General features: G+C 50.7%; 1 protein-coding gene across 1 annotated transcript in view; it reads right to left on the bottom strand.

Moving 5' to 3' along the window:
- The window catches only part of PTGFRN (prostaglandin F2 receptor inhibitor), an 87,875-nt gene extending 64,139 nt beyond the window's left edge, over positions 1-23,736 (bottom strand). Inside the window, exon 1 of the mRNA XM_043575944.1 lies at positions 23,309-23,736. Within this exon, the coding sequence (XP_043431879.1) occupies positions 23,309-23,705 (397 nt within the window). The 5' untranslated portion in view covers positions 23,706-23,736. The remainder of the gene's footprint in view (positions 1-23,308) is intronic.
- Between the last annotated feature and the right edge of the window lie 1,445 nt (positions 23,737-25,181).

Here is a 25,181-nt window from a genome sequence, read left to right as displayed (position 1 = left end):
TGCAATTATGTGGGTGGAACTGGAGGGTATTATGCTAAGTGAAATTCGTCAGTCAGAGAAAGACAAAAATCCTATGACTTCACTCATAGGAGGACCTCAACAGACAAAACAGATGAACATGAGGGAACGGAAACAAAAATAATATAAAAACAGGGAGGGGGACAAAACATAAGAGACTCATAAATATGGAGAATAAACAGAGGGTTGCTGGAGGGGATGTGGGAGGCGGGATGGGCTAAATGGGTAATGGGCACTAAGGAATCTACTCCTGAAATCATTGTTGCACTTTATGCTAACTAGTTTGGATGTAAATTTAAAACAATAAAAAATAAAATTAAAGTAATGACAGAGAATAACTGCCGACCTACAACTGTGTACAGAAAAAAATTTCCTTAAAAGGCAGACAGAATAAATATGCTTCAACCAACTCTCAACAAGCAAAAGAGAATTAATTGAAAAAATACTAAAGAAATACCAAAAGAAATACTAAAGGGAGTTCTTCAAACGGAAGGAAAATGATCCCAGATGGAATCATGGATGTAAGAAGGCATAAAGAGCAACAGAAAGGATAACTCTGTGGCAAATCTACTGGATGCTGACTATACAGTCCAATATTAGTAATGTCTTCTAGAATTTAACATATATGCATAATCAAAATATATGACATCAACAGCACAAAAGCGAGGCGGAGCTTCGATGTTCTAAGGTCTTGCATGATCCTGGAAGTGATAAAAAGGACCACCGGTAGACACTAATAGGTCAACGATGTATGTTCCAACCTCTAAAATAACCACCAAAATGGCAGAATGAATAACAAACAAACTAATGGAGGGAGGGGAATAATGAAAAAATATCTGGTTAATCAAAGAAGCCATCATTTCAGCTAACTTCATAGAAGCACTTCTCATTTATTCTGTAATCTATTCACTTTGATTCATCAGCAAATAGCTGCCAACAATAAGTTGGGTATAATCCGCTGTGTGTCTCTTATACCATGCACCGACCTGGGTGCAATTCAAAACTTCCCTTAATGAATCCCCAGAACAGAACCATAAGGTAGACACTAACTCGCCTATCAGAGAACTGATGAAACTGAGGACGGAAGCTGAGACAACAGATGCAAAGAAGTTAAACAACTTGCAGAAGGCCATCACAGCTGTTAAAGGAGGGACTCCCACCCAGATTCCTCTGGCCTATGTGCTGCCCTGTCCAAAGATGGGCCGGAATGGTTTGCTTTCGACTGCATTGTTGATATCACCACCTTCAGTTGGTTTTGTCCTTCCTCCTAGTAGGAAGAAGAAACCGCTCGAAATTCCATATGGAATATTTCAAATTCTCCAAGGGCAATGTGGACCGGCTAGGCAGCAACGTAACAACGAGTCACTAAGAGAGGAAATATTACACGTTCTCAGTATGATGTAGAGAGAAACAGAATGGTCATAAACCATTTCCAGTTTCTTCAAAACCTTCTCTGACCTGTTGCCTTCATTATTTTAAGCGATACTAACTTGAACATCTCACACAATCATATTCAAAAAAGGGAAAAGAACTTTATCCCTTCCCATATAGGAAGGACTTCTGGAATCCCTACTGCTGTGACTTTTCAGCAGTAGGGATAACTAAGAAGCAAGAGGTAATCGCTTCCAGATTACCATTTCCCTACCTTTGAAGGATTCAAGAAAATTAGTAAAGGCCTTCAACTTCCTTGTAGCGTGCAGAATGGATGGGGATGGGAAAGAAAAGCCAGGCAAGTTTTTCAAGGTAAGCTATTCCTGCAACACTTATTTCAATAAGTGCTTACTGGCAACCGTGAGGAATCATTAAGAGAGACAAGCTAATGAAGACTAAGCCGTATTTATCTACCCTCTTCCACCCCTTCATGATATCCATGGGAAATATGCAGATTTTATTTCTTGGGTTATCATCAACATTATTCTAAATCAAGACCCACGGAGTACAGTGTATCTGTAAAGGATTTTTTTTTTCTCCTGCGATTGTTTCCATTATTGCACAAACTTTATCATCTCACTGAGCTGCCCGGAAGCAAATAATCTGACTTTCCAACCTGAGCCATTTGTAAGATGAATATTGGCAGTTACTGAATCCATTGGTACAGGGAGAGCTGAAATACTGCAACAAAGAGCTTATGGTATTGCAGTCTGCCTTGTCAAAGGACATCTAAATCCCTCTTTTCTGAGTCCTTACAAGGCCCCTAAAAGAGACCGGGGGTGGGGAGGAGGGGGCGGCGCACGGGGTACGGATTTCCACACGGAATCCCCAGTCCACATGTGAGCTAGAGATGAACACAGAGAAGGTCAAACTTGCAAACTCCAGTAGAGCCTTTCCTGGCGTGTCGGACTCACCAAATGAAAAACCTTTGTCTCTTCACGTCTGCCATTGCGAGGTCTGGCAGGAAGAGATGGTGGCAGCTCTCCCTAAGTGACAAAAACGCAGCCAGGTACACACGAAACAAGTCAGAGCCAGCAGAGAATGTGTAATGAAGTCACATATGGTGGTACTTCAAAATCCCATCTGAACGCAAATCAGGTTCTACAAGAGCAGGTCGTATAATCATTTAAAAAAAAAAAAGAAAAAAAAAAAAAAAAGAAAAAAAGCAAGGTTCGGCTCAGACCTCCCCGGGATGCACTAGACAAATAGAAGACAGCATTACTCACTCGACAAACAGCTATCGAGCAGGAAGCCCCTGTGCGAGACAACAGGAGAGAGAAGGGCTAACCAGCCTCTGGAACTTCTCCTGGGAGACTTAGAGTGTGTTAAGAGCCATAAGGTGCACACGAAAACTGTAATATAAGGAAGAATATGAGAAACCAAAGAGAGGTACTAACGAGTGCCATGGGGTTCGAAAGTGAGGGCATGTCCACCCAAAGGGTTTAGTGGAAAGCTTCATGGGTGTCAACAGTTGAATTAGGCCTTTTGAGAATGGCGCTGGACTGGGGACACTGAGGATCAAAGTGCTTTTTTTCGCAAAAAAAAAAAAAAATCCTTTGCAGAAGGGAGGAGCATAAGGAAAGAGCCTGGGGTGGGGGGAGGGACCCGTGGGGAGCAGGGGGGGTTGGAGCAGTGACCGAGGGCAGACAGGAGTGGACACACGGGAGGTCCGTCGGGAGCCCTCTGCACGAGGACAGGCGGGACAGGAGAACCAAAAGTGGGGCAATGCAGGCGATGGAAAGGCAGCAGCTCTGAGGGCCACGCTAAGAAGCAGCCTCAACTGATAGACCTGTGGCATTAGAGACAGCAAGGAAGGGCTAACAGCTGCCTAAGGAAACAGTGGAGAAAAAGTGCCAGTGACACGTAGGCAAGTTGAAAGGTCCGCCAGGCAGTGGGGATGGAAAACCCCCAAAAGGTATCTGAGCCCAAAATGAATGTGGAGTCGCATGCATGGAGGGAGGTGGGTGAAGAGGGCATCTGTGTTCAGGTAAAGACGTGGGATCACTGAGGTCACCACAAAACAGAGTGCAGACAAGAGCAGGAGGGACAAACCACCGTGATCTCTTGCATTTAAGACACAAGCAGCCGAAAAAGACTTAGCAAAAGCAAAGCAAACAAAAAATCACAGACACAGAGTTAGGAAAAAAAACAGGAAAGGCTTCTATTCTGGCAGCCGTGGGATGCAAGGCTTTCAAGATTCAAAGGCTGAGAGTAACGTGCCATTCCCTTATGCGCATACCCATCTCCTTGCTCCTGGCAGCCTGCAAGCTGGTCAGGCGGGACCTGCTCCCTACCCTGCATCCTGCACAGTATCGAGAGCAGACTCCTGCGATAGGTTTCGGTTTGGAAAAAAACAAACAAAAAACGAATAGCAATGTCAAACCTGCAGAAAAGTCAAGGCAGAGCGCTGCTGAGAAAAGACTACTGAATTGATAACTACTGGTCGCTGGTAACCACGGAAATGCATTCTCAGTGATGCAGTGTGGGATTTCCAGAGAGAGAGCCAGGGGAAAGGGAACGATCAAGGATGCAATCCAGAGAGGGCACAACCATGAAAAAGATCCAAAGCCGGCAAGACGAAGGGCACAAGTGGGAAGTTGATCCTGCAAAGTCAACCAGTCGGTTCTCCAAGCACCTTCTAGGCACTGGGGACACGCAGCTCAGTGTCCCTGCTCATAAGAAGCTGGTGTTCTAGTAAGGAAGGGGGCAAGGAACAAACCCAGAGTGCTGATAAATAACCTGATAGGATAGTGACAGGGATGGGTGGGGGAGGGGTAGCAGGCTGCTTTTGCCAACAAGGTCAGGAAAGGTGATCCTCTCACAAGGTCACCTTGACCTTGAGTTCAGACCAGAATGAGAAGGAGGCAGGGGCTGAACGCTGGGGCAAGACTGCTCTGGGCAGAGAGAACAGCTAGTATAAAGGCACCAAGACAGAGCAAGCTTGGGGTGTTCACGGAACAGAAAAAATGTCAGTGTGACTGGACTGTAATGAAGGAGGGGGCAGAGGCCTTGACTCTGGTTGGAATGGGAAGCACATCAGCTAGGGAATGACAGACAGACCCTGCTTTTTAGAAAGCTCCCCCCGGCTGCTGTGTGAAAGACGGATTATGGTGGACCCAACTGGGAAGCGAGGACAAGGTACAGTAGATCAAGTACAAGATGATGGGCACCTGTCCTCAGGCTGTAATGGCAGTCATTCTCAGAGTGGTCAGACTCAGGATACACCTTGCATAGTTAGTCGATCCTTAAACTACATGGGGGTTAGGGGTGCCAACCCCCCAGGCAGCCAAAAATACACATATAAGTTTTGACTCTCCAAAAGCTTAGCTACGAATAGCCTACTGTTGTTGACCAAAAGCCTTCCTAGTAACATAGTTGATGAACACAACATTTTGTATGTCCTACGGAGTGTATATTATATTCTTAAAATAAAGTAAGCTAGAGAAAAGGAAAATATTATGAAAATCAGAAGAACATACATTTATCGTATGGTACTGTAAAAAGTCCACATGTAAGCGAATCTGCATATATAGTTCAAACCCACGTTGACCAAGAGTCAGCTGTGTATATCTGGAGCTGGGGGGAGGCCCAAGCAAAGAGCTTCATTGAAGAGTCACCAGCACATAGATGATATTTAGAGCCACAGGTTGCCTGGGGTCATACAGGGAGACAGAATGTATGCATAATTATAGAGACAAAAGGAGCCAAAGACAGGGCCCTTACTTTTGTTAGAATTTAGGAGAAAAGGATGGGTAAAATTAAAGCCCCCCCCTTTTTCTTATCTTTTATTTTATATTTGAGAGAGAGAGAGAGAGAGAGAGAGAGAGAGAGCGAGCAGGGGAGGGATAGAGAGATAGAGACAGAATCTAAAGCAGGCTCCAGGCTCCAAGCTGTCAGCAGAGCCTGACGCAGGGCTCAAACTCACAAGCAGTGAGATCATGACCGGAGCTCACCGAAATTGGATGCTTAACCAACTGAGCCACCCAGATGCCCAAATTATAGAAAAGTTTTGAGGCAAAAGCTTGAGGAACATTAAGTTCATCTCCAATGTCTCAGTAAAGTAGCAGAGAGGGGTTTAGATCTTTTCATGGAAAAGGTTTAGAATAAGCCATTAGAAGGAATATAATAGAGGGGAGCCTGGGTGGCTCAGTCGGTGAAGCATCCAACTTCAGCTCAGGTCATGATCTCACTCATAGTTTGAGTTCGAGCTCCGCATCGGGCTCTGTCATGACAGCTCAGAGCCTGGAGCTGTTTTGGATTCTGTGTCTCCCTCTCTCTGCCCCTCCCCTGCTCATGTTCTGTCTCTCTCTGTCTCTCTCTCTCTCTCTCAAAAATTAATAAATGTTAAAAAATTTTAAATAAAAGCATTTAAAAAAAGGATTGTAATAGGAAACCATTACAGAATGAACACAAGGGAGGGCTGAAATGCAGTAATGACCCCCTGATTTGGGGGAAACTCAGGTGGGCAGGTTTTGAGATTTTCCCCAGCAGGATGATTGATACAGCTCAGGATCAGAGACAACGGTCGGTGTGGATAACTCAACCACGTGCAAGAACTGGCAAAGGATTACGGGAGTGGGTTATGGGATATCGAAAAGCCCACCGTTGAAATGCACGCCACACTAGGAGTAGAGCCCAGGACAGTGAGCGTGGCCTGGTGGACTAGACAACAGGAACATTCAAGATCGAGGGATCACAGGGGCGCCTGGGTGGCACAGTTGGTTAAGCGTCCGACTTCAGCCAGGTCACGATCTCGCGGTCCGTGAGTTCGAGCCCCGCGTCAGGCTCTGGGCTGATGGCTCGGAGCCTGGAGCCTGTTTCCGATTCTGTGTCTCCCTCTCTCTCTGCCCCTCCCCCGTTCATGCTCTGTCTCTCTCTGTCCCAAAAATAAATAAACGTTGGAAAAAAAAAAAAAAAAAAAAAAAAAGATCGAGGGATCACAGTGAGGATGAAGATTAGGTTCAAGAGACACAAGGGAACTTAAAAGGGGCAAGAAGGAAGAAGCTGTGGTCATGAGGAAAATCAGAGTGGACAATCAAAAAGGGAAAAGAGGGGCACACGGGTGGTTCAGTCAGTTGAGCGTCTGACTTGGGCTCAGGTGTGATCTTGCAGTTCGTGAGTTCGAGCCCCACATCGGGCTCACGAGTGTGTCAGCCTGTCAGCGCAGAGCCCGCTTTGGATCCTCTGTCCCTTCTCTGCCCCTCCCCCGCTTGTGCTCTCCCCCACAAATAAATAAATGTTAAAAGAAAAAAAAAACAGTAGAAGAATTCTGAGTGACAACAAGGTCCAGGTATGGCCATTCAATCTCACACAGTGGGATTTTCCTAGGGGCTGAGCTTACCGTAGAAGGCCCTGAGTCTTTGCTGGCCCAGGCGGGCTGCCGCAACACGAGGGAGGGGCAGAGTGGCAAACAGACCACGGGGCGGGGAAGGGCGGTCCAGTCATGCAAGCCTTGTTCGCACCTAACATCTATCTCCGTGATATCTGGCTCCGGTCTGTAGCTGCTCATACCTGCTCATGGGCACGGGGTAGCCTTCATCCAGGGCAAGGCGGAGCTAGTATCTATATGCCGTGGGTCAAACAAGAACCCGGTGACACGAACAACACTGACTCCACCGGAACCGACAGGCTCTTCAGGAACAACCCGCCTTCACTTAGCTTCTGGTGCTGAGATAACCATTACCTCCGGCACGATGGACAGGAGGGCGAGGACAACAGGAGAGACGCGGGGCCCCCAGCGGTTGAAAAACGCAACTGCAAGCCACTTCTTAAAAGACTGGTTCATGAGGGCCCCTGTTGGGATGAGCACTGGGCGTTGTATGGAAACCAGTTTGACAATAAATTTCATATTAAAAAAAAAAAAAAAAAAAGACTGGATCACGAACTGACTGAACTTCTTCCTAGTAAAATGCTGTATCCTGTAAGCATGACATCGCTTCTAGTTCCAGGGCCTCTGAGAGACCCCGGGGTGGGGGCAGAGCCTTGCGAAATCTTTAATTCTACGTTATGAAATCGTGGGGGTGTCTACTGTGTCAGCTCGGCCAAGCTGGCACTACATCTCCCAGCATCCTCCTCCCTGTGCAGCTCCGGGTTGAGAGGAACCCAGAATTTTTCAGAAGCACCTGTGAGACTTGGGAGGCAGAGGGAAGGGAAGCTGCAGCCATTACGCTCTGGTGGTCGCCGTGGCTAAAGATGGCGAGAGACAGATGCGCGGGCACTCGCGAGCACCAGTTTTGTCCCGGTTTTTCTTTCTGCTCCAGGTTTCTTCCCAAGCACTATCCTTAGCGACCAGCATGACCCCAAGACCACTACTGGCTCGGCTGCAAAGGCAGAGGCGGTAGCTCTAAACAGGCTTTTCCCAGACCCTTTGCCACCCCCTCCCCCGGTTCACCGTCCCACTCTGTGTGGCTCCCAGGTCCTCTCAGCCCCAACCTGGCCACCGGTGCTTCAGGAGGCCTGACCGGTGGTTTTCCTCAGCTCCTCCGGCTCCCCCTTTCAAGCCTTCACTTCCTCAGCTCCTCCCATAATCGCGTAAAGATTAATTCCTCTGACACGGGCCTTGTTCCACCATATTTACAGTGGCTCTGCTTCCCTGACGGAACCCTAACGGACACAGTAGGCCAAGTATTGAGCAGACAGCTTTGCCCTCAAAGACTCAGTAATGGACAGAAACCACCTTACATTTATAGCCCTGCTTTACAGTTTGCAAAGCCTGCTCACATGATTTAATACTCAACCTTGAGAGGATTAAGTAAGGAAACTGAGGTTCCGAGAAGTTAGGTGGCCAAACGACACGCGCAGAGACCACTTGGAGGCAATCTGCGCTAATGAGTAACCAAAATAACTCTCTACGTGTAGAATGATTTAAACAATTCTCTGTCCAAGGACCAGAGACAGAAAAGGCTGCGGCAAGATCTATCCAGAAGGATTAGTTTGGAGCGTTCTGTAAAATTAACAGCTGCTAGCGGCCCAGGCACTGAGCAGCATCCCTCACTGCTCAGCCATTTTCAATTCTCCCCATGTTCGAACTGGCCAGCGTGGTCTGCCAAGTTCTGGGCGAACACCTGGCCCTCCTTTCAGCCTCTAGTTTCAAGAGAATGGGGGATTCACATTGGGTTTAAACTCGCATTTGTGCGTGGAAGGCACCTGAGACAGTCGTCGGTGAAACACTCCCCTACTCCTACTGTAGCCAGCTTTGTCCTCTCTCTCTATTTTACTGTCTCCGGTACCCTTTCTCTGCTCTTTCTTAGCCTTGTCCACCCTTCTTCCCTAGCAAGGCCTCACTCAAGCCCACCCTTAACACCTCTAGGCACACTGCCAGGTTGCCATGGGTGGTGTGGACGTCCCTGCCCACCTTCCCCACTGAGGCTCAGTAAGCAATACACTGTGGTGGTCTTCAACAGAAGACTCTGGCTTCACACGCCCTTTAAGGAGAAGACTTGAGCTCTATCAGTCTGGTATTTCACACACCTACCGTGTGCTGAACCACATCACCAGGTAAGGTGACTGAGCCAACACCTAGCCAAGGGCCAGAGCTGAGGAGGCGGAAAACAGTGTGGCAGCTTTGCAGAAAGGCCAGGAGGAGAGGAGTTCTCCAACAACGGGAATCCTAAGATAGAAGTAAATAAAGGACAGGAGGGGCTTAAAGCATTCTAGGGAACACAGCACCTGAAAAAACAAAACAAAACAGACACTCACCTACAACATCAGACTTAAACTCCTCCAGGTGGCATTCAAAGCGCTTCCCAATCTTACGATTTTCTCTCCCATCCCAACCCTTTCCCTCTGGAGAGGCCCTCAGCTCTAACCCTCAGCTCTAGCCACAAAAATGCCCTTACAAATGGGTCAATTTCCCTACCCTTGCTCTCCCCTCTGCCTGAAACAAATACCCCGCCCCTTCTCTGTCAGACAAAACCCCGATGATCGACAAGATTCAGTAAGCTCATAGAAGTTCACCTGACAGAAGCCGTTCCTGATCCCCAACCTCCCCCTTCCCCCTGCCTCAGTCCCCAGCCAGAGTTGTGAATGTGCCTCTGAGGGGCAACTCGGCTCAGCCACTGTTCGTAGGAAGCTCGTGTGCTGCCCTCATAGGACTGTGAGCCCCTTGAAGGGGCAGATCGTTGCCTCCTCATCGCCACATTCCCAGCCCAGCAACGTGCCTGGTGACAGAATGACTGATCATTTCTACCTCAGTGGGCTTTGGTAAACTGGAATGTCAGAACCCAAACTGATCTTTGGATCATTGTCTAGGGGGGTGAACAGGAGTTACTTCATCTCACTGATATCAGAAATGACCCCTGATCAGTAACTTCCAGAAGAGCTCTTTGCTAAGCTCAGCGCAGAAAGCAAAGAGCACAGGGCTAGGGCACCTGTCACACACAGCATCGGTCAAGAACACCGTGGGGCGGGGACCTCGGCACCTCGGGAGGCGACGCAATCCCAATATTCCAAAGCCCACATTTTGACACCTCAGGGTTATTATCACTCTGCCGTGGGGCTAGAGGAGCCAACACAGCTGGGTGCTTTGGATCCTTATAAAAGGTTCTCTTTCCAGACACGGCACCAAAGCCTAAAAAATGCACAGACAGGTACAGAGGAGACACAGGTAGTAACACGCACAGGTATGGAGCATTATGTCCGTCACCTTACCTCTCCTGCAAGAGCGCCTCTGTCTAAACCAGCCCCCAATACTCTCCCTTCTCTCCACACGTTTTCGTCTCGAATGATCTCGGACACCTCTTCAACGTCACCTCGCTTCCTGTGTGTGGGTCACACCTCCACATCTAGACTGGCAGCTACAGGGGTCGAGGGACTGTGTCTACGTCCCTACGTGCCCAGAGCTCTAGAATAACGCCTGGCACAGGATGGAGAGGAAGTAGTAGTTACGAAGGAGGCAAACGGAGGGGTGAGCCACGGGCCGCAGGCAGCAGCACACTGCCCCTTCCCTCAGACGTGGCCAGAGCTGGCTGCTGGCCGGAGCAGGGGTGATAGGCCCGCGGGCTGTGGTCTGGACTGACCCTGCCACGGGGCCCCTGAGGCTCGCACTGGGAGTAGAGAAGCCTGCTTCTCCACGCTGTGAGCACAAGGAAGCCCAGGAAGGGAGGAGATGCCAGTTAGGGATGGGAGAGGTTGTGTCAACTCCACAAAGGGAGGAAGGGGTGGAGGTGGCGGAAAGACAATAGCCAGAGTGGTCGGTCCTCTGTACCAGCTGCCAAGGAAAAGAACTGAGGAAAACCTCCCAAGCAAGACTGGAGGCTTTCCCGTCCCTTCTTCTTCACGTGTGGACTCCATTTTCTCCTAGCCCACTCCACAACCCTCTGTCCTAGAAATGGAGTCACAGGCCAGTCCTCCAGAAATACTGTGTAGTCACAAAAAGAAACCGCAAGCACGCGTGCAAAAGAGAGAAGGACACACAGGTCACCTCTGAATCCTGTGATTAAGGTTCCACAACACAGATTTTACATGTGCATCTCACAGAGGTGCGGTACGTGCCCTCTACAGTACACACGCTATTTGCACACGTATATATGCAAGATATCTACAGACGTTTTCTAAGCACACACACTAATCTAATCGTCCGCAGGCTTGCATGCCTACACGCCGGGGTAAACAAAAATGGACACCGTCCCGTTTTCACAGGGCTTCCAGCTGGGGTGAGATAAAACCCCTCCTAATAAACAGACCATCAATTGATGGCTGTGCTGTGAAGGAACGTGGCTCAACGAGAGCCAACGACAAAGGAATGTGCTACAGGCAGCCTCACCCTGGATCAGAACGTGTCATCCTCTCTCAGGGCAGCAAGGCTTGACCTGAGCCCCAGAGATTCAAACAAATGGAATTAATTCCAAGACGACATATGAACAGAAGAGGGGCACTGCATACATAGGCTGTAGAGTCGGTTCCTAAGGGCATGGAGTGAGGGTGACTGGGGAAAACCATCACGGGTTCCATTCTCACACTTGTCTGTTCTTAGGCCCGGATGCCTTCGATGAACGTGCTGGACGGGCCACAGAGCTCGTGTGAGCACTGCCGTTTCCTTAGGACCAAACTCACACCCGGCCTTGGGGTTAACTCCCGTAAGGCTCGTGGATCCTGAGGCTACAACTGGGCAGTATACCCCCACCTTGCTACACCGCTGTGATATTCCGGAGATGCGCCCACAGAGCTCCGTCCTCTGCCACTTATGAGCCAGGTACAACACTTGAGCTGAGACTCATCCTGGTGTTTCGACTGCACGCTTATTTGCAGGATAAATTGTTATTAAAGCGGGGGCTCTGATGAACGGACCACGCGGTTGCATAAACCGGGTTTCCAGAGAAAAGCATCTAAAATCCCTCTTCTCTCCTCTACGAGGTATCTGTGTCTCTTATCAGGTGTTAGTCCTTTGAAGAAATGTTCTGATCGACCACCTATGGGGAACATCAGTAATTGTTTTGTGAGCCATTTTCCTTGTAGGAAACAACCCAGAATAGGATTAGGGCCTGACTTACCACCTGAATTTAACAGGCGAGCTCCCTGCAAGCCCCAGCAGACCTCACCAGCCTTAGGCACGTGGGCTCTGAGCTGCTATGTGGGCACTGACAACACCTCTCAGGGTGACTTTGCTCACATTCGTCCTCTCCGCCAACCTCCCCTCCTCAGAGCTTAATATCCACATCCCCTGAGGTCTCTCGTACCGTTCCAGTTTAAGTCAGCTAATTCCCGGACGGAATGCCAACCGGCACGACACCGATCTACTCCCGCCTCCGAGACACTGTGCGGGTCATTCTCCTAACTTGAAATGTTCTGCCTGCTCCTGGCTCAAAGTGCTTTCTAGTCCCACCTGCTCCGTGGAGCCTTTCCATAATAACAGCTCCTGGCCTCGCTTTTGTCCCTGGGATCCTGACAGCCCCATATGCACAGCTATCTAATGATTCAGCCACTTCGACGTTTCAAAAGCACCGGCGAGCCACTCTGTTATAACGGGTTCCGTCTCCACGTTGGCCCCCCCCTTTCCTAGTTCCTTTGTAATTTCCCAGTGTCAGAAACACAGTAAATAGTCCCTAAGTGCTGCTGAAGCACTAAAACGTAAGCTCCCGAGGAAAAGCAGGAACGTCTCATACGGCAGAGTAGGGTAGCAACTGGGCACAAATCATTTATCCACAACCGCCACCACTTTGCTCAATCCAGGGGCCCGCCACATGCCAGGCTCTGGGCTAGGCACCGTGGCCTGAGCTTGAGGCTTACTGTACGGATTCCTCAGTCGAAGATGACGGACTACGGTGCCCTGTAATAAATAAGAAAACATTTGGATGTGCCAGCCTTCAGAAAATGGAAAAATGAATCGCCGTGCCCAAAGTGGCTTGGCTTCGCTTTCTGAAGTCCTCGCCGCAACAGAAGCAGAACGGCAGTGCACTGGACAGACACCAAATCGGCTGGCACTCCGCTCTTAGGACATCCTAGGGGACGGTGCATTTACACCGCACGAGCCAGCCCTTCACCTTCAAACACATGCAAGAACTCACTCCTGGAAGGCTCCTGGTAAGCCTGGGAAAATCTCCACATCCAAGATGAGTGAGGGAGCACTGTTAGGTCAGCAGCACACATTACATCTCAAGGCAGCCAGGACGCAGCAAAGACCAAGGCCACAGCAACCACACGGAGGTCCTCCGGGTACACCCTTTTCGTTGGTATCACATCCAACGTTGTTTTTACCTTCCTCCTTCAGACTAACAGAATGAAAAGGAAGAAAGGCCCCATACACGAGAAACACATTTTTGAGCCAGTTAAGGCTCCTGATTGGAAGTGTCGGAATTTCGACTCTCTTGTCCTTTAGGCAAGTGGAAAATCCAAACTAGCATCGATATGTGGACACATTTAAAGATGTCTTTGTCTCTTCTCACTGTGGGGTGGAGACTGTTAGGAAAAAGAGAGTCTATGCAAAGTAACCGTCTCCCAGGCTCTCTCCTAGATTGGAAGGCTAAATGTGGAAGAAAACACAAGTCCCATTTCTGAGGGCTGAGACTTGATTATCTCCACCCCGACTCACTCACTAATGGCTGATTTCCTCAACAACACTTGCAAACAACCGAATCAGTAATAAGAAAATGTCCGCCATCTAGAAATGCCTAATTGGTTTTACTGTTTCTGCAACTTCTTCCAGAAAGTCCGTCTGAAGGCGCAGTTGGCCTGGTGGTTGGGATACCTCCGTGACCTCAAGAACCACAGGGAAAGATACCCTGTTTCCCAGCACGGGAAGTGGTCTGGAAGGAGGAAGCAGTTACCAACACGGACACAGAACAACAAACAATTCCCAGAGCCCTCTGGGTCCCCAGCCGTCCCTCTGTGGAAAGGTGCCAGGCAGGTGAGAGGTGAGAGGCGCAGGCTATAGACAGGAGGAGAGCTGGGGAAGATAGGCCAGGAGCCAGGGACCCCAGGGCTGGATCAAGCAGCCCATATGGCCGCCAGCAGGGGTCAGCACGGATTCCAGCAGTTCTGGAGATGGAAGGGGGCCTTCGGGATCAGCTAGCCCAGGCCTTACTGGACTGAGGCTAAGAGCTAGTCAGCAACTTGTCCAAGGTCACAAAACTAGTGAGTGGAAGATCAGGGCCAGAATCTGCACCTGCTGTTTTAAAAGACAAGGAAACACATGTTATCACATTTTGGCTAATTGTATCAATTCCTCTGTCTGTTTTCCAACCCAGGTCAGACTCTGCATATCTGTACTGACACAGAGAAGCAGAACAGCCTACTGTGGTTAACACGCCCAGACTCTGGAGCCAGGCGGTGTGGGCTTGAATCCCAGCAGCTCCGCCACTGCCCGTAACCTGGAGCAGTTTGCTCCATGTCTCTGTGACTCAGTGTTACCATCTCTCAAATGGGGGTGGTAACAGCACCTGCCTCATGGGTTCTGAAGCTCGCTAAAGGACTTCATACGCGGTAAGTGCAGTGCCAGGCACAAACTAAGTGCTATGTAAGAGGTAGGGAGGAATTTCTTAGGGAGGAATAATCCCCATATTGGTTTCTCCCTGGCATACCTGCTCTCCAGCCCCCAACTCCTGCTAGTCACAGGATCCTGCCTTTTCCCTACAACACCTGGACACGATATAATTGCCACCACAACAGACCTACGTGAACCGCATCCTTCGTGGCCAACTGAGCGCCTGTCACATTCCCATAGCGCCCACCCCAGCTCACTTCTAGCTCTAACCCTGACCACGGCCTTTGCCTCAGACAGAGCTCACCAAGGGAAGCCAAGGCCACCAGATACATGCCAAGCTCTCTTTCAGGCCAGTGCTTCTCAAACTTTAGCAGGCATTTGAATCCACTGGAGATCCGGTTAAAACACAGACTCTGACTCCACAGACTGGAGTGCAGGCCCTGAGATTCTCTCCCTGATGCCGCCAACGCAGCCGGTCCCCGAGCCCCACTTTGAGTAGCAAAGCTCTAAGGACCACAGAAAGTGTAGTGTTTGCATTTTTCTAGATTTTTATCTTCGTGACAAACCTGCAAGTGAGATATTAGTCCCACTTGACAGATGTAGAAGCCGAGGTCAGAGAGGTGAAGAAACCCGTCCGATGTTGGAGGGCTGCTAAAGGGCACATTCCAAAGCCTGATCCCTACTTGGCCTCCATGAAAGTGATTTCCGAGAGCAGAAAGAGTTTAGAAAAAGCACATGGAATACAAACTGCTGAAATCTTCTTAGCCGGTGAGCATGAGATAAAGATGGGTTATAAAAATGGCCACAAAGTCCCTGTGCTGGAAGTCCCACCTAGCAGCTGAAGGTCTAAAAGCAGCCATCAGAAAGGAGGCTAATTCCACCAATCAACAAGGAAGAAGACGTCCAGAGGAACACGGGAAACACTTTCAGTTTGTGCAGAGAAAGGGAACACACGGACAACCTCTATCGGGCATGTCTGGGGACTCTGTGACCACTCTTCAGGCTAAAAAGGCTGCAAGCGTGGCCGAGCCCATGGTTCCCATGCCACACTGCTCCCTGCACATCCCCCCTCCACCTCGCCCTTCCCTCCTCTCGGGGAGACTGCCTGGCACTCCGACCTCCAGGGCCAGGGAGCTCTGGAAGCCTCCCACCCTGCTGCCTCCCCGTCCCTGGAGTGCAGCCCCAGCAATCATCCTGTAGCAGCCCTCCACCCCACTCAGCCTGGCCTCCCAGCAGGCAACAACCTGAAAAGGTGAGCTGTGGCACCTGCTATGGCGGTCCCACTTCACTCACTCCTCGGCGTCGGCGATTCCGCCTCGTCCTTCACTGTTGGGTCAGAATCACAATCTCGCCATCCAAGGCTTCTCTTCGCCTTGATCTTCCTGCATTTTCAGCAGCATTTGACCAACCCCCATAGCGGGTCTCCTCAAACCGTCTCTGCTTGCTTCTGACAGAGGGCCCTCCTGGATCTTCCTCCAGCCCTGACTATTCCTTCTAGAACTCTCCTTTCCTGGTCCTGCTCCCTAGCTGCCGCCATCCCCGGCTGCATGCCCTTGACCCTCACCTCCATCATCCAGGCGGTGCTGCACCCTGTGGGGACACCACCCACCACACACCCATGCATCCCGTCCCTCGGGTGGGACGGCAGACCTGAGTCAGCTCGGTTCACTGTGCAATCGGCAGTCAAAACAATGCCTGGGCCGAGGAGTGTGCACGCTCTCAGTAGTCACTGAATGGATAAGTGACCTCTCACCAGGTCACTGGACTGCTCAATTTCCACCTTCAAACAGCTCCTCCCAAGGCCAGAATGGGGCGAAAGGGTTGTGGTTCACCGGTAAGAGACAACTAGCAATCGCGGTCAAACCGGAGCGCACACGGGAAGTGATAATATCTGCAGGGCCTTCTTCAGTAAACAGGGCGTCTGGTTTAGAGGCGGCTCCGACCTGTGGGCTCCGGGGGCTGAGAGCATCTGCATCATGACACTGGCTCCTCTTACCATGGCCGACAGGCTGCGAAGTTCTGGCCCAGTCCCGCTCTACATAAGGACGGAGAAGAATCGTTACCAGGACATTCTTGGCTTGGTGTCACTTCTATTTTTAATTTTTTTTTTAATGTTTTATTTATTATTGAGAGACAAAGAGAGACAGAGCACGAGTGGGGGAGGGGCAGAGAGAGGGACATAGAATCCGAAGCAGGCTCCAGGCTCTGAGCTGTCGGCACAGAGCCCGACACGGAGCTCGAACCCACAGACGGTGAGATCATGACCTGAGCTGATGTCGGACGCTTAACCGACTGAGCCACCCAGGCGCCCCTTGGTGTCACTTTGAAGGTCTGAGAAGTAACCCAACCATCTGCACACTGCTTCTATTTCATTAGGATTCAAAGGGAGCACCCATTCTGAAATGCGTCCTGAACCCTTCAACATAATCCTGTCCTTCAGTGCCGAGAAAAATTCATCTGAGACACAGCAACCCTAGCCAGTGTTTCTCGACTCCCCTGAAATATCCCGAATGATGCAAATGCTCACGTTCCAGCTGCTTATAAAGGTGCAAAGCAGGATGCAATTAAGGTCCCAGAAACATCATACTTAAACTTGAATCATGCTGCTGAGCGACTCCGTAATCTCACACAAACACTTAGGGAGCATTGTGGAGAAATCAGCATTCGAAGAACACAAACGTGTACACGGTGCCATTATCTCTAGTCTCCGGGAAATCACATTGCCGGTCCGCAACTGCGTTAACGACCGGGTCTCATTCTGGTGCTTTGCAAAGACTCTACAGTTGGGGGGGGAGGGAAGGATGATTATTCCAAGACCTAAAAACCACTGACTGTGCCAACTGCAGCACTTCGCCTTTTCCAGAAGATAAATTATGAAGCGTCTTTGCCAGTTCAAGTTATTTTCCCAAGGCAGAGAGTCATATAGCCTTGCTCCCCTGCCTTTAAGGAAGCAAGGCAATTAAACTGACCGGCTACGAAGTGCCCTGACAGGTTCCCCCCAGCTTCATTTGATATAAAGTGAGATGCAGACACACACTGCCGGACAAGAACACAGCCTCTGGGACTTCCACACACCGTGCCGATATGAAAATGTATGTTCAATCTACGGGGGGGGGGGGGGGGGGGGGGGAAACAGCTAAAACAAAATAGTCATACGAATGCCGACCGGCCGGACCGCCTTGTAAGGAGCCATCACTGACAACTAGGCTTCCTATTCAGCAGGCTAATAAGAATAATTATAGCCAGGGCAGGCATTAATCAGCTTGGCAGATACAGGAATTCTGTTAACAAGGCTAAAATGAGTGCCAAGGAATCTCTGAAGGCCACGGCACTTCAAAGACCGTTAAGCTGGATGCATTCACTAGGTTCCTCCTGCCAGCCTTCCCCTCCTCCCGTGCTTTCTGGAGGAAGTTGCCCTTGGGTCCCTGGTGACCTGCTAAGGGTTGCAGAGTCGCTACATTTGGGAGGTGGCTCCTGCGACGGCCCCTTCAAGAATTGCACTTGGACTGCACTTGTCCCAGGCCCTCCTCTGTTTGACTGCGCTCCGAGTGTCCAAATGCTGCTGCCCTTTTCTGGCAAAACTAATCTCAAGCAACAAACAGCATAAGGTGATGGCGAACATCGGTCAACTTTTCCGTGGTAACAGGCACAGTGGACTCCAGTGATCAAATCCTGGCTCCACCGTGGAACAGCTGAATGACTCGGGACACAGGAAGTCAGTTTCCTCGTGTGCAACATGGGGAAAAGAACAGCACCATTCTCAACGTATTATGAGGATTCAGTAAGAGAATGCACAATAAAACCTGATGCTTGATATGCGCTCTAGAAACAGCAAATATCGTTACTGTCACGTGCAGAGCCCTCTACAGAAACGAAAAGAACCGGGGCGCCTGGGTGGCTCGGTCGGTTGAGTGTCCGACCTTGGCTCAGGTCATGACCTCGCAGTCGATGGGTCTGAGCCCCGCGTCGGGCTCTGTGATGACAGCTCAGAGCCTGGAGCCTGCTTCGGATTCCGTGTCTCCCTCGCTCTCTGCCCCTCCCCTCACTCACACTGTCTCTCTCTGTCTCACAAATAAATAAACGTTAAAAAAAATTTTTTTTAAAAGAAACAAAAAGAACCAATGAAACATTCAGTATATGGACACACGCACATCATGCGAGTGGCTGAGCCTGGGCGGTGCAAGGGTGGGCAGCATATTTGCTTTTTACCTTACATCCTCTGTAACTGACAGACTGCTGATCCTCCCCCCATCCCCCTTCCCCACCCCCCACCCCCCCAGCCAGATCCACTCTTCTCTTCCACAGCAGCTGGCACTCCATTGCTGCCAGGCCACTTTTTCTCAGCTTCCCTTGCAGCTAGGGTGACCAGACTAAGTTCTCTTGAATGGAATGTGTATAGAAATGATGAGCGCCCCTTCCGAGCCTGGCCTATGAAACCCCCAGGTGTTCTCCTCTATGATCTTTCCTCAATATGGGGCCGGCACGGTGATGGTGACAACCAAGCTGACATTAAGTGGGCTGAAGACAGGGGACTGCCATCAGCCAGGGTGCCAGAACGGCTGCGAGGGGCAGGGATACTATTCAACCTTTAACATCCCCTTGGGACTGTTTGGAAAGACACTTCTATATCGTTTGAACCACTATGCTTCGAGACTCTTTCTTTGTTAAAGCAGTCTGGCCTAATTAGTACAAAATTCTTCTATCCTATTTGAATTTTGAAATATAGATGTAATGCTTTTGTCATTTAAAAACAATTTCGAGGGGCGCCTGGATGGCGCAGTCGGTTAAGCGTCCGACTTCAGCCAGGTCACGATCTCGCGGTCCGGGAGTTCAAGCCCCGCGTCGGGCTCTGGGCTGATGGCTCGGGGCCTGGAGCCTGTTTCTGATTCTGTGTCTCCCTCTCTCTCTGCCCCTCCCCCGTTCATGCTCTGTCTCTCTCTGTCCCAAAAATAAATAAACGTTGAAAAAGAAATTTTTTTAAATAAATAAATAAATAAATAAATAACGATTTCGATGGATTTGCAAGTTATTCCTTTCTTTAAAGACACACATGGAGGGGCGCCTGGGTGGCTCAGTTGGTTAAGAGTCCGACTTCAGCTCAGGTCACGATCTCTCGGTCTGTGAGTTCGAGTCCCGCATTGGGCTCTGGGCTGATGGCTCAGAGCCTGGAGCCTGCTTTGGATTCTGTGTCTCCCTCTCTCTCTGTCCCTCCCCCATTCATGCTCTGTCTCTCTCTGTCTCAAAAATAAATAAATGTTAAAAAAAAGTTAAAAAAAAAAAAAAGACACACATGGAGAATATCTGAATCCCTCCCCAGATCTTTGTACCTTTCACTCTCTAATCCATGCTGTGTGTTACCTCCTCAAATACATCCCCATGTTTGTGTTTCTCTCACCCTGAGAGCTTTTTTTTTTTTTTTTGAATGTTTATTTTATTTTTGAGAGAGAGAGGGAGACAGAGTCCGAAGCAGGCTCCAGGCTCCAAGCTGTCAATACAGAGCCCGACGCAGGGCTCGAACTCACGAACCACAAGATCATGACCTAAGCTGAAGTCAGCACTTAACCGACTGAGCCACCCAGGCGCCCCTTACCCTGAGAGCTTCTAATGGCTACCCATTACCCACAGATTGAGGGATATATACGTGTATTCATTCAGTCAGCCAACACTTACCAAATACCTACTATGGGCCAGGTACTACTACTATCCTATTAGTAGTAAGGATACTACAGTGAACAAGATGACCATGGTCCCGGGCTCTAGGGTTATAATCAGGGTGGGGATTTAGCCCAGAAAGAGACAATTATATACAGTGAGATAAATAAGTGACACGACTGGAGAATACACCCATGAGGCCAACGAACCCAGCCCTCGCAGCCCAGACTTCTCAGCACAGCACAGAAAGCCTTCAGGACCTACCCCACACCCACCTTTCCCCTCCCACCTGTTCGTCCTCCCTCCAGCTCCAAGGAGCTTCCCTGCCCTTCCTGAAGCAGCCACACACTCTCACTCATCTGAACTTGATGCCTTCCCACAAGTGTGCATTTCCTGGAATGCTCTCCCACCCCTTCTTTCAAAATTCTAATTATCCTCAAGGCTCAGCTCAAATGTCACCTCTTCAGCAAAATCAACCCCAACCCCAAGTCAAAATTAATCATCCTCTTCCTTGCTTCCTACCAGCACATGGTTCCTCTGTCAGGTATTTCATTCTGTCTTATAGTTAGCTGTTTCATTATTTGTCCATCCACCCGCACCGACCATTCCATGAGGCATCCATCTGGGACGTTCTGTGGGCTCTAATGGGTATTCGAGAAATGCTGTATTTGAATGGATGGACAAGACGGGTCAGACGCAGGCAACAGAAGTGAAAGCCTTCTCTGCGAAGCTGAGTGGATTCCGATGTGATCACGGAGAGGCAGACGTAGGAACATTTCATGGAGGAAGCGAGTTTTAGGGGGAAAGGGAATACACAGGCGAGAGGGGAGAAGCAGGAAAAACATTCCTAGGCCATGGGAAATAGAAAGTCCAGAAGGTTCACATACATTCTATGCAAAGGACAGCAAACATTACCTAGAACGAAGTATTTGATTCAGAGAGAAAATCAGAGAGAAGAGACCACAAGGGGCATAGCAGCTTTGGAGGAAAAAATCATAAAGAACCAATGAGCACAGGTGGGACCCCCAAAAACGAACCTTCTGGACAATGATGAACTAAGAAGGGAGGTTGGAGGAAAAGGTCAACCAGGAAGATGTCAGAAGTTATCTGTGGGGGGAACTATCAGAACCTGGGCTAGTAGGATAGTAGCTGCAGAAACAAGAAGAATGGGAAGAAGCTGGAGTCTGTGCTAGGGGAAAAAAGCCACAAAATCGAGTGAACACAGAGGTCAAAAAAGAGCAGTGACAGCAAGATCACACCAGGATGCAACACAAGAGGAAAGATGAGCTTGTTCATCAACATATTAAGTTTCCGGAGCCAGTACAGCACGGAGAGCTTCCCAGAGGTCACAACGAAGCCACAGCGAGTGCGATGCTGTAGGGCAGAGCTATCATCTGGAATACCAAGCTCAGGAGCTGTTAGACGAAAAGGCACTAGCTGGTGACACCATAGACGTTCATGTATAGTTAACACGAAATGCCCAACCAGCACAGGATACACTGGGACACATACAACCAAGACTTCTACAAGCTGTGCTTTCCCCGTTTCTATTTTTGCTCTTGCCAATCTCTTTTCCCCCTTTGCCTTTCCCTCGATGTAGTTACACCCAAGGGCACTCTTTTCAAACTTCCACCTGAGCCCACCATCTGAGCTGGTACACAGGTTGTAAACTGCACAACTCTAGGGGGAGTCACTCACATTGGCTACAATGTGAATAATGACGCCTAGAGTTGTGCAGTGCACAGTCTGTGCAACCAACCATAGGCCATGGCTTGGTTTGATCCTGATACATCAGTCCATTAATGGACTATCACAGCAGAGAACTTCAAGGGTCCCGGCGTGAAGGGTATAAAGCCTTAGGATCCGAGACCGTACAAGGCATGCTACAAAACTAAGTGAAAGATCTGGAAGCTTTCTGCACATGGTTGCAGCTAAAGCAATATGGCTGGACGAGCTCTCTTAGGGAGTGGATTATAGAAAAAGCCTTCAAAGGTGAAGAAAAAAAACCCAGTAGCAGCTAGAAAGGCTGGCCCACCAGCAGCAGGAGTCGTGGGGGTTGGGACAGTGTGGGCCCTGGTGTCAGCAGAAAAAGGAGTGGCTGTGGAAGGCTTCCACTGGGACCTCTGCCTGTAAGTGCAGAGTAGTCATCTGCCCTGTGTGCAGCTGGGGCCTGGCTGGGACAAATACCATACACCATGCATTCTGCAAATGATTCAGATCTGCCTTCTCTCGGGGTTTGGAAGGGAACCCCGGGTCAGGTCGCAGGCCTCCTTCTGTTCTGGTTGACACAGACCAAAGGGATCCAAGAATATTAAAGAACATCAAAGCACTGGGGTCAGAACCTCAGGTACCTTGGTGGTCACTTAACAAACATATGCATTTCTACTGTTGCTAACTGCACGGTTATGTTAAATAACCCTACTATGATAATCACGTAGATTTACACGAAGATGGTGTCTGTGTGTATGGGGTAAAAGGAAAATGGAGAGAACACACACACACACACCCCAAAGATTCCTTGGGTTGGGGGAAGGCTCTGGGCCAAATTATCCAGAGGCACCCAGATTTGGGGAGGGTGGAAGACAGGGGACAGGAAAGGGAAGAAAAGTAACAGGTAGGAAAAGTTGGAGAAGCCACGGCTCCCAGGTCTTTGTGTGCAAATGTGCAGCTAGGCAGCTTGAAGAAGAGCTGAAGGAAAAGGCTGAGGCAGAATATCGAGCCACCGCCAATATGACGAAGGACGCGCACACCGATTTTTCCTGTAGCGCTCTGGGCCACCCCGTGACCTTCGTAGAAGGAAGTTGGCGGATTCCCTGCCATCCCTGGAGAGGCAACTCAGCGTGGGCTGGCATGTGCCAGGGGCGATTGGGCCCGTCTCGGCTACGGCGGGGCACATCAAAGGCGCGTATTTCCGCCCCCCTCCTGGGGACGCGGCTGGGGACCGCGGGCACCTTCCGAGGCCGGGAGTTCAAGGTGAGCCGGCTCCCGGCGGCCAACAGGTAGGGAGGGCTGCGGGGCGGCGGGGGGAAGCCGGCCACGGGCCACTCCCCCGCCCTCCCCGCACAGGTGGGGCGAGGCGCGCGGCCTGGCCGGTTGGCCCCGCCGGATTCGCGCCCCGCTCCGGGCGGCTCGGCGCCGTTCCCCGCCGGCCCGCGCCGCCCGCGTACCCCGCCGCCTCTCCCGGGAGCCGCCCGGCACCTCGGCGCCCCAGGCCGCGCGCCGCAGCTGCGCCCCGCCGAGCCTCCCCCGGGCCCCCCGCGCCCCGCCGAGCCCCGCGCGTGCACTCACCCAGCCCCAGGAGCGCCAGCAGCAGCGGCCTCGGCGCCAGGCGCCCCATGCTCGCCGGGCGGGAGCGGCTCTCCCCCGCCTCCTGCGTCCCCGCCGCCTCTCCTCCTCCTCCTCCTCCAGCTCCGGCTGCTCCAGAGTCCGCGCTCCCCCGCCCGGGCCGCGCGCCTGCTCCGCTCTCCTCGCGAGCCGAGAAATCCCAGCGCTGGGCCGTACGTGAGCCCCTCGCTCCGCGCCGCCCGCCCGCCTGCCCCCGCCCGCCTCCCGCCTCGCGCCTCCCGCCGGCCGGGCACCGGGAGCCGGGCGCCGGAGCCGCCCCGCCGAGCCGAGCGCGCAGCCCCGACCGCTTCCCGAAAGCAAAAGGGAAGAGCCGCAGCGCCCGCCCGCCCGCGCCTCCCATCCGGCGCTCTGCCAGCAACAAACACAAACTTTCCCAAGCCCCTCCCCGCTCCAGGTAACGGAGGCAGCGCCCGGCCACCCGCTTAAAGGGGAGGAGGCGGAGGAGCCCACCCCCCTCTCCCCTCGGGCCCCCGCCCCACGACCAACTTTCCTCCGACCTTTAAAAGTTGGCCTTGGAAGGACTCCGCTGGAAGCCCCATCGCTGCAGCTCTCTTCCCCGACAGCCCGCGTCCCGCCACTCTGGACGCACCCACGCGTGTCTGCTGTTTCCTCAGCTGCCTCCCACCCACCCCCACCCCCACCCCCACCACCGCTCGTCTCCAGCCCAGCACCCCACCGACAAGCCGCCGGGCTCTTGCCAAACATTGTTCAGGTAGGACTTCCCCAGAGGTGAGAGGACTTTAAAGGTCACCGATTCCAACCTCTTCGTGGTACGGAGACCTCGTGTTCAGGTGACCTGCCCAAGGACTCACGGCCAAGTGGCAAGACCAGAGCCTCGATCTCACAGGCTCTGCTCACCGCCCTGTGGCCAGGTGGGCCTCTTCCCTCTCCCGGGTGTCTATGGCATTGATTAGAACACTTCCCACAAATACACCCATGGGGAAAAGACAAAAAAACAAGACCAAAATTCCATGTATTAATAGCTACAGTTCTTGGTATGGAATGTACTCTTAAGACTAAATGGGTGTTGCTTTAAGCGGACACAACTGGTTACCAATACTCTTTTTTCCCTACAATAGGGTTCTGAGCTTCCGATTTGAATACAAAAGGCACAGTATTGAAAAAAAAATCGTTAGTTTAAAACTTCACAAGGGTGATTCACAAGAGTGCTCCTATAAGGGACCATCGTGGCACACCATGCCCCCCCAACACCAAGGCCTTTCATTAATACACGCAAAACAGATCACAGATGTTAATGGACAAACTGCCTGGGTTGGGGAGGGGAACCCTGATTTTACTCTGATGCATCATTTCCATTAACGGGTGTGTGGTTAGCCAGGTATGGACCCTTCCGAAAGGGACTCTTAAAGGAGCGCCTGGGTGGCTCAGTGGGTTAAGCGTCCCACTCTTGATTTCGGATCCAGCCTTTTGGGGCTGACAGGGTGGACAGAGCTGGCTTGGGATTCTGTCTCCCTCCCTCTTTCTGCACGCCCCCCCCCCCACTCCTGCATGCATGTGTGTGCATGCTCTCTCTCTCTCTCAAAATACATAAATAAACATTAAAAAAAATTCATCCCCGGTGGCACAACAATATGAATGTCTTAATGCCACCGAACTGTATACTTAAACACGGTTAAAATGGTAAATCCTAGTTTAACACAATAAAGAAAACATTTTTATTTCATTTTTGCCACCGAGGTGCTCTTCGTTCTGTTCACCCACCCTGAAATCCCTTTCCACTTCCCATCCCATGGAACCCTCTAGAGTTTCGCTGGGAAGTTTTTGAATTTAATTCAATCCACCTTAAATGCAAGCC

Source organism: Prionailurus bengalensis, chromosome C1 (genome assembly GCF_016509475.1).
Source record: "Prionailurus bengalensis isolate Pbe53 chromosome C1, Fcat_Pben_1.1_paternal_pri, whole genome shotgun sequence".
In the NCBI taxonomy this organism is placed as follows: Eukaryota; Metazoa; Chordata; class Mammalia; order Carnivora; family Felidae; genus Prionailurus; species Prionailurus bengalensis.
The sequence above is the reverse complement of the archived record's forward strand: the minus strand, read 5'-3'. Positions and strand labels throughout refer to the sequence as shown.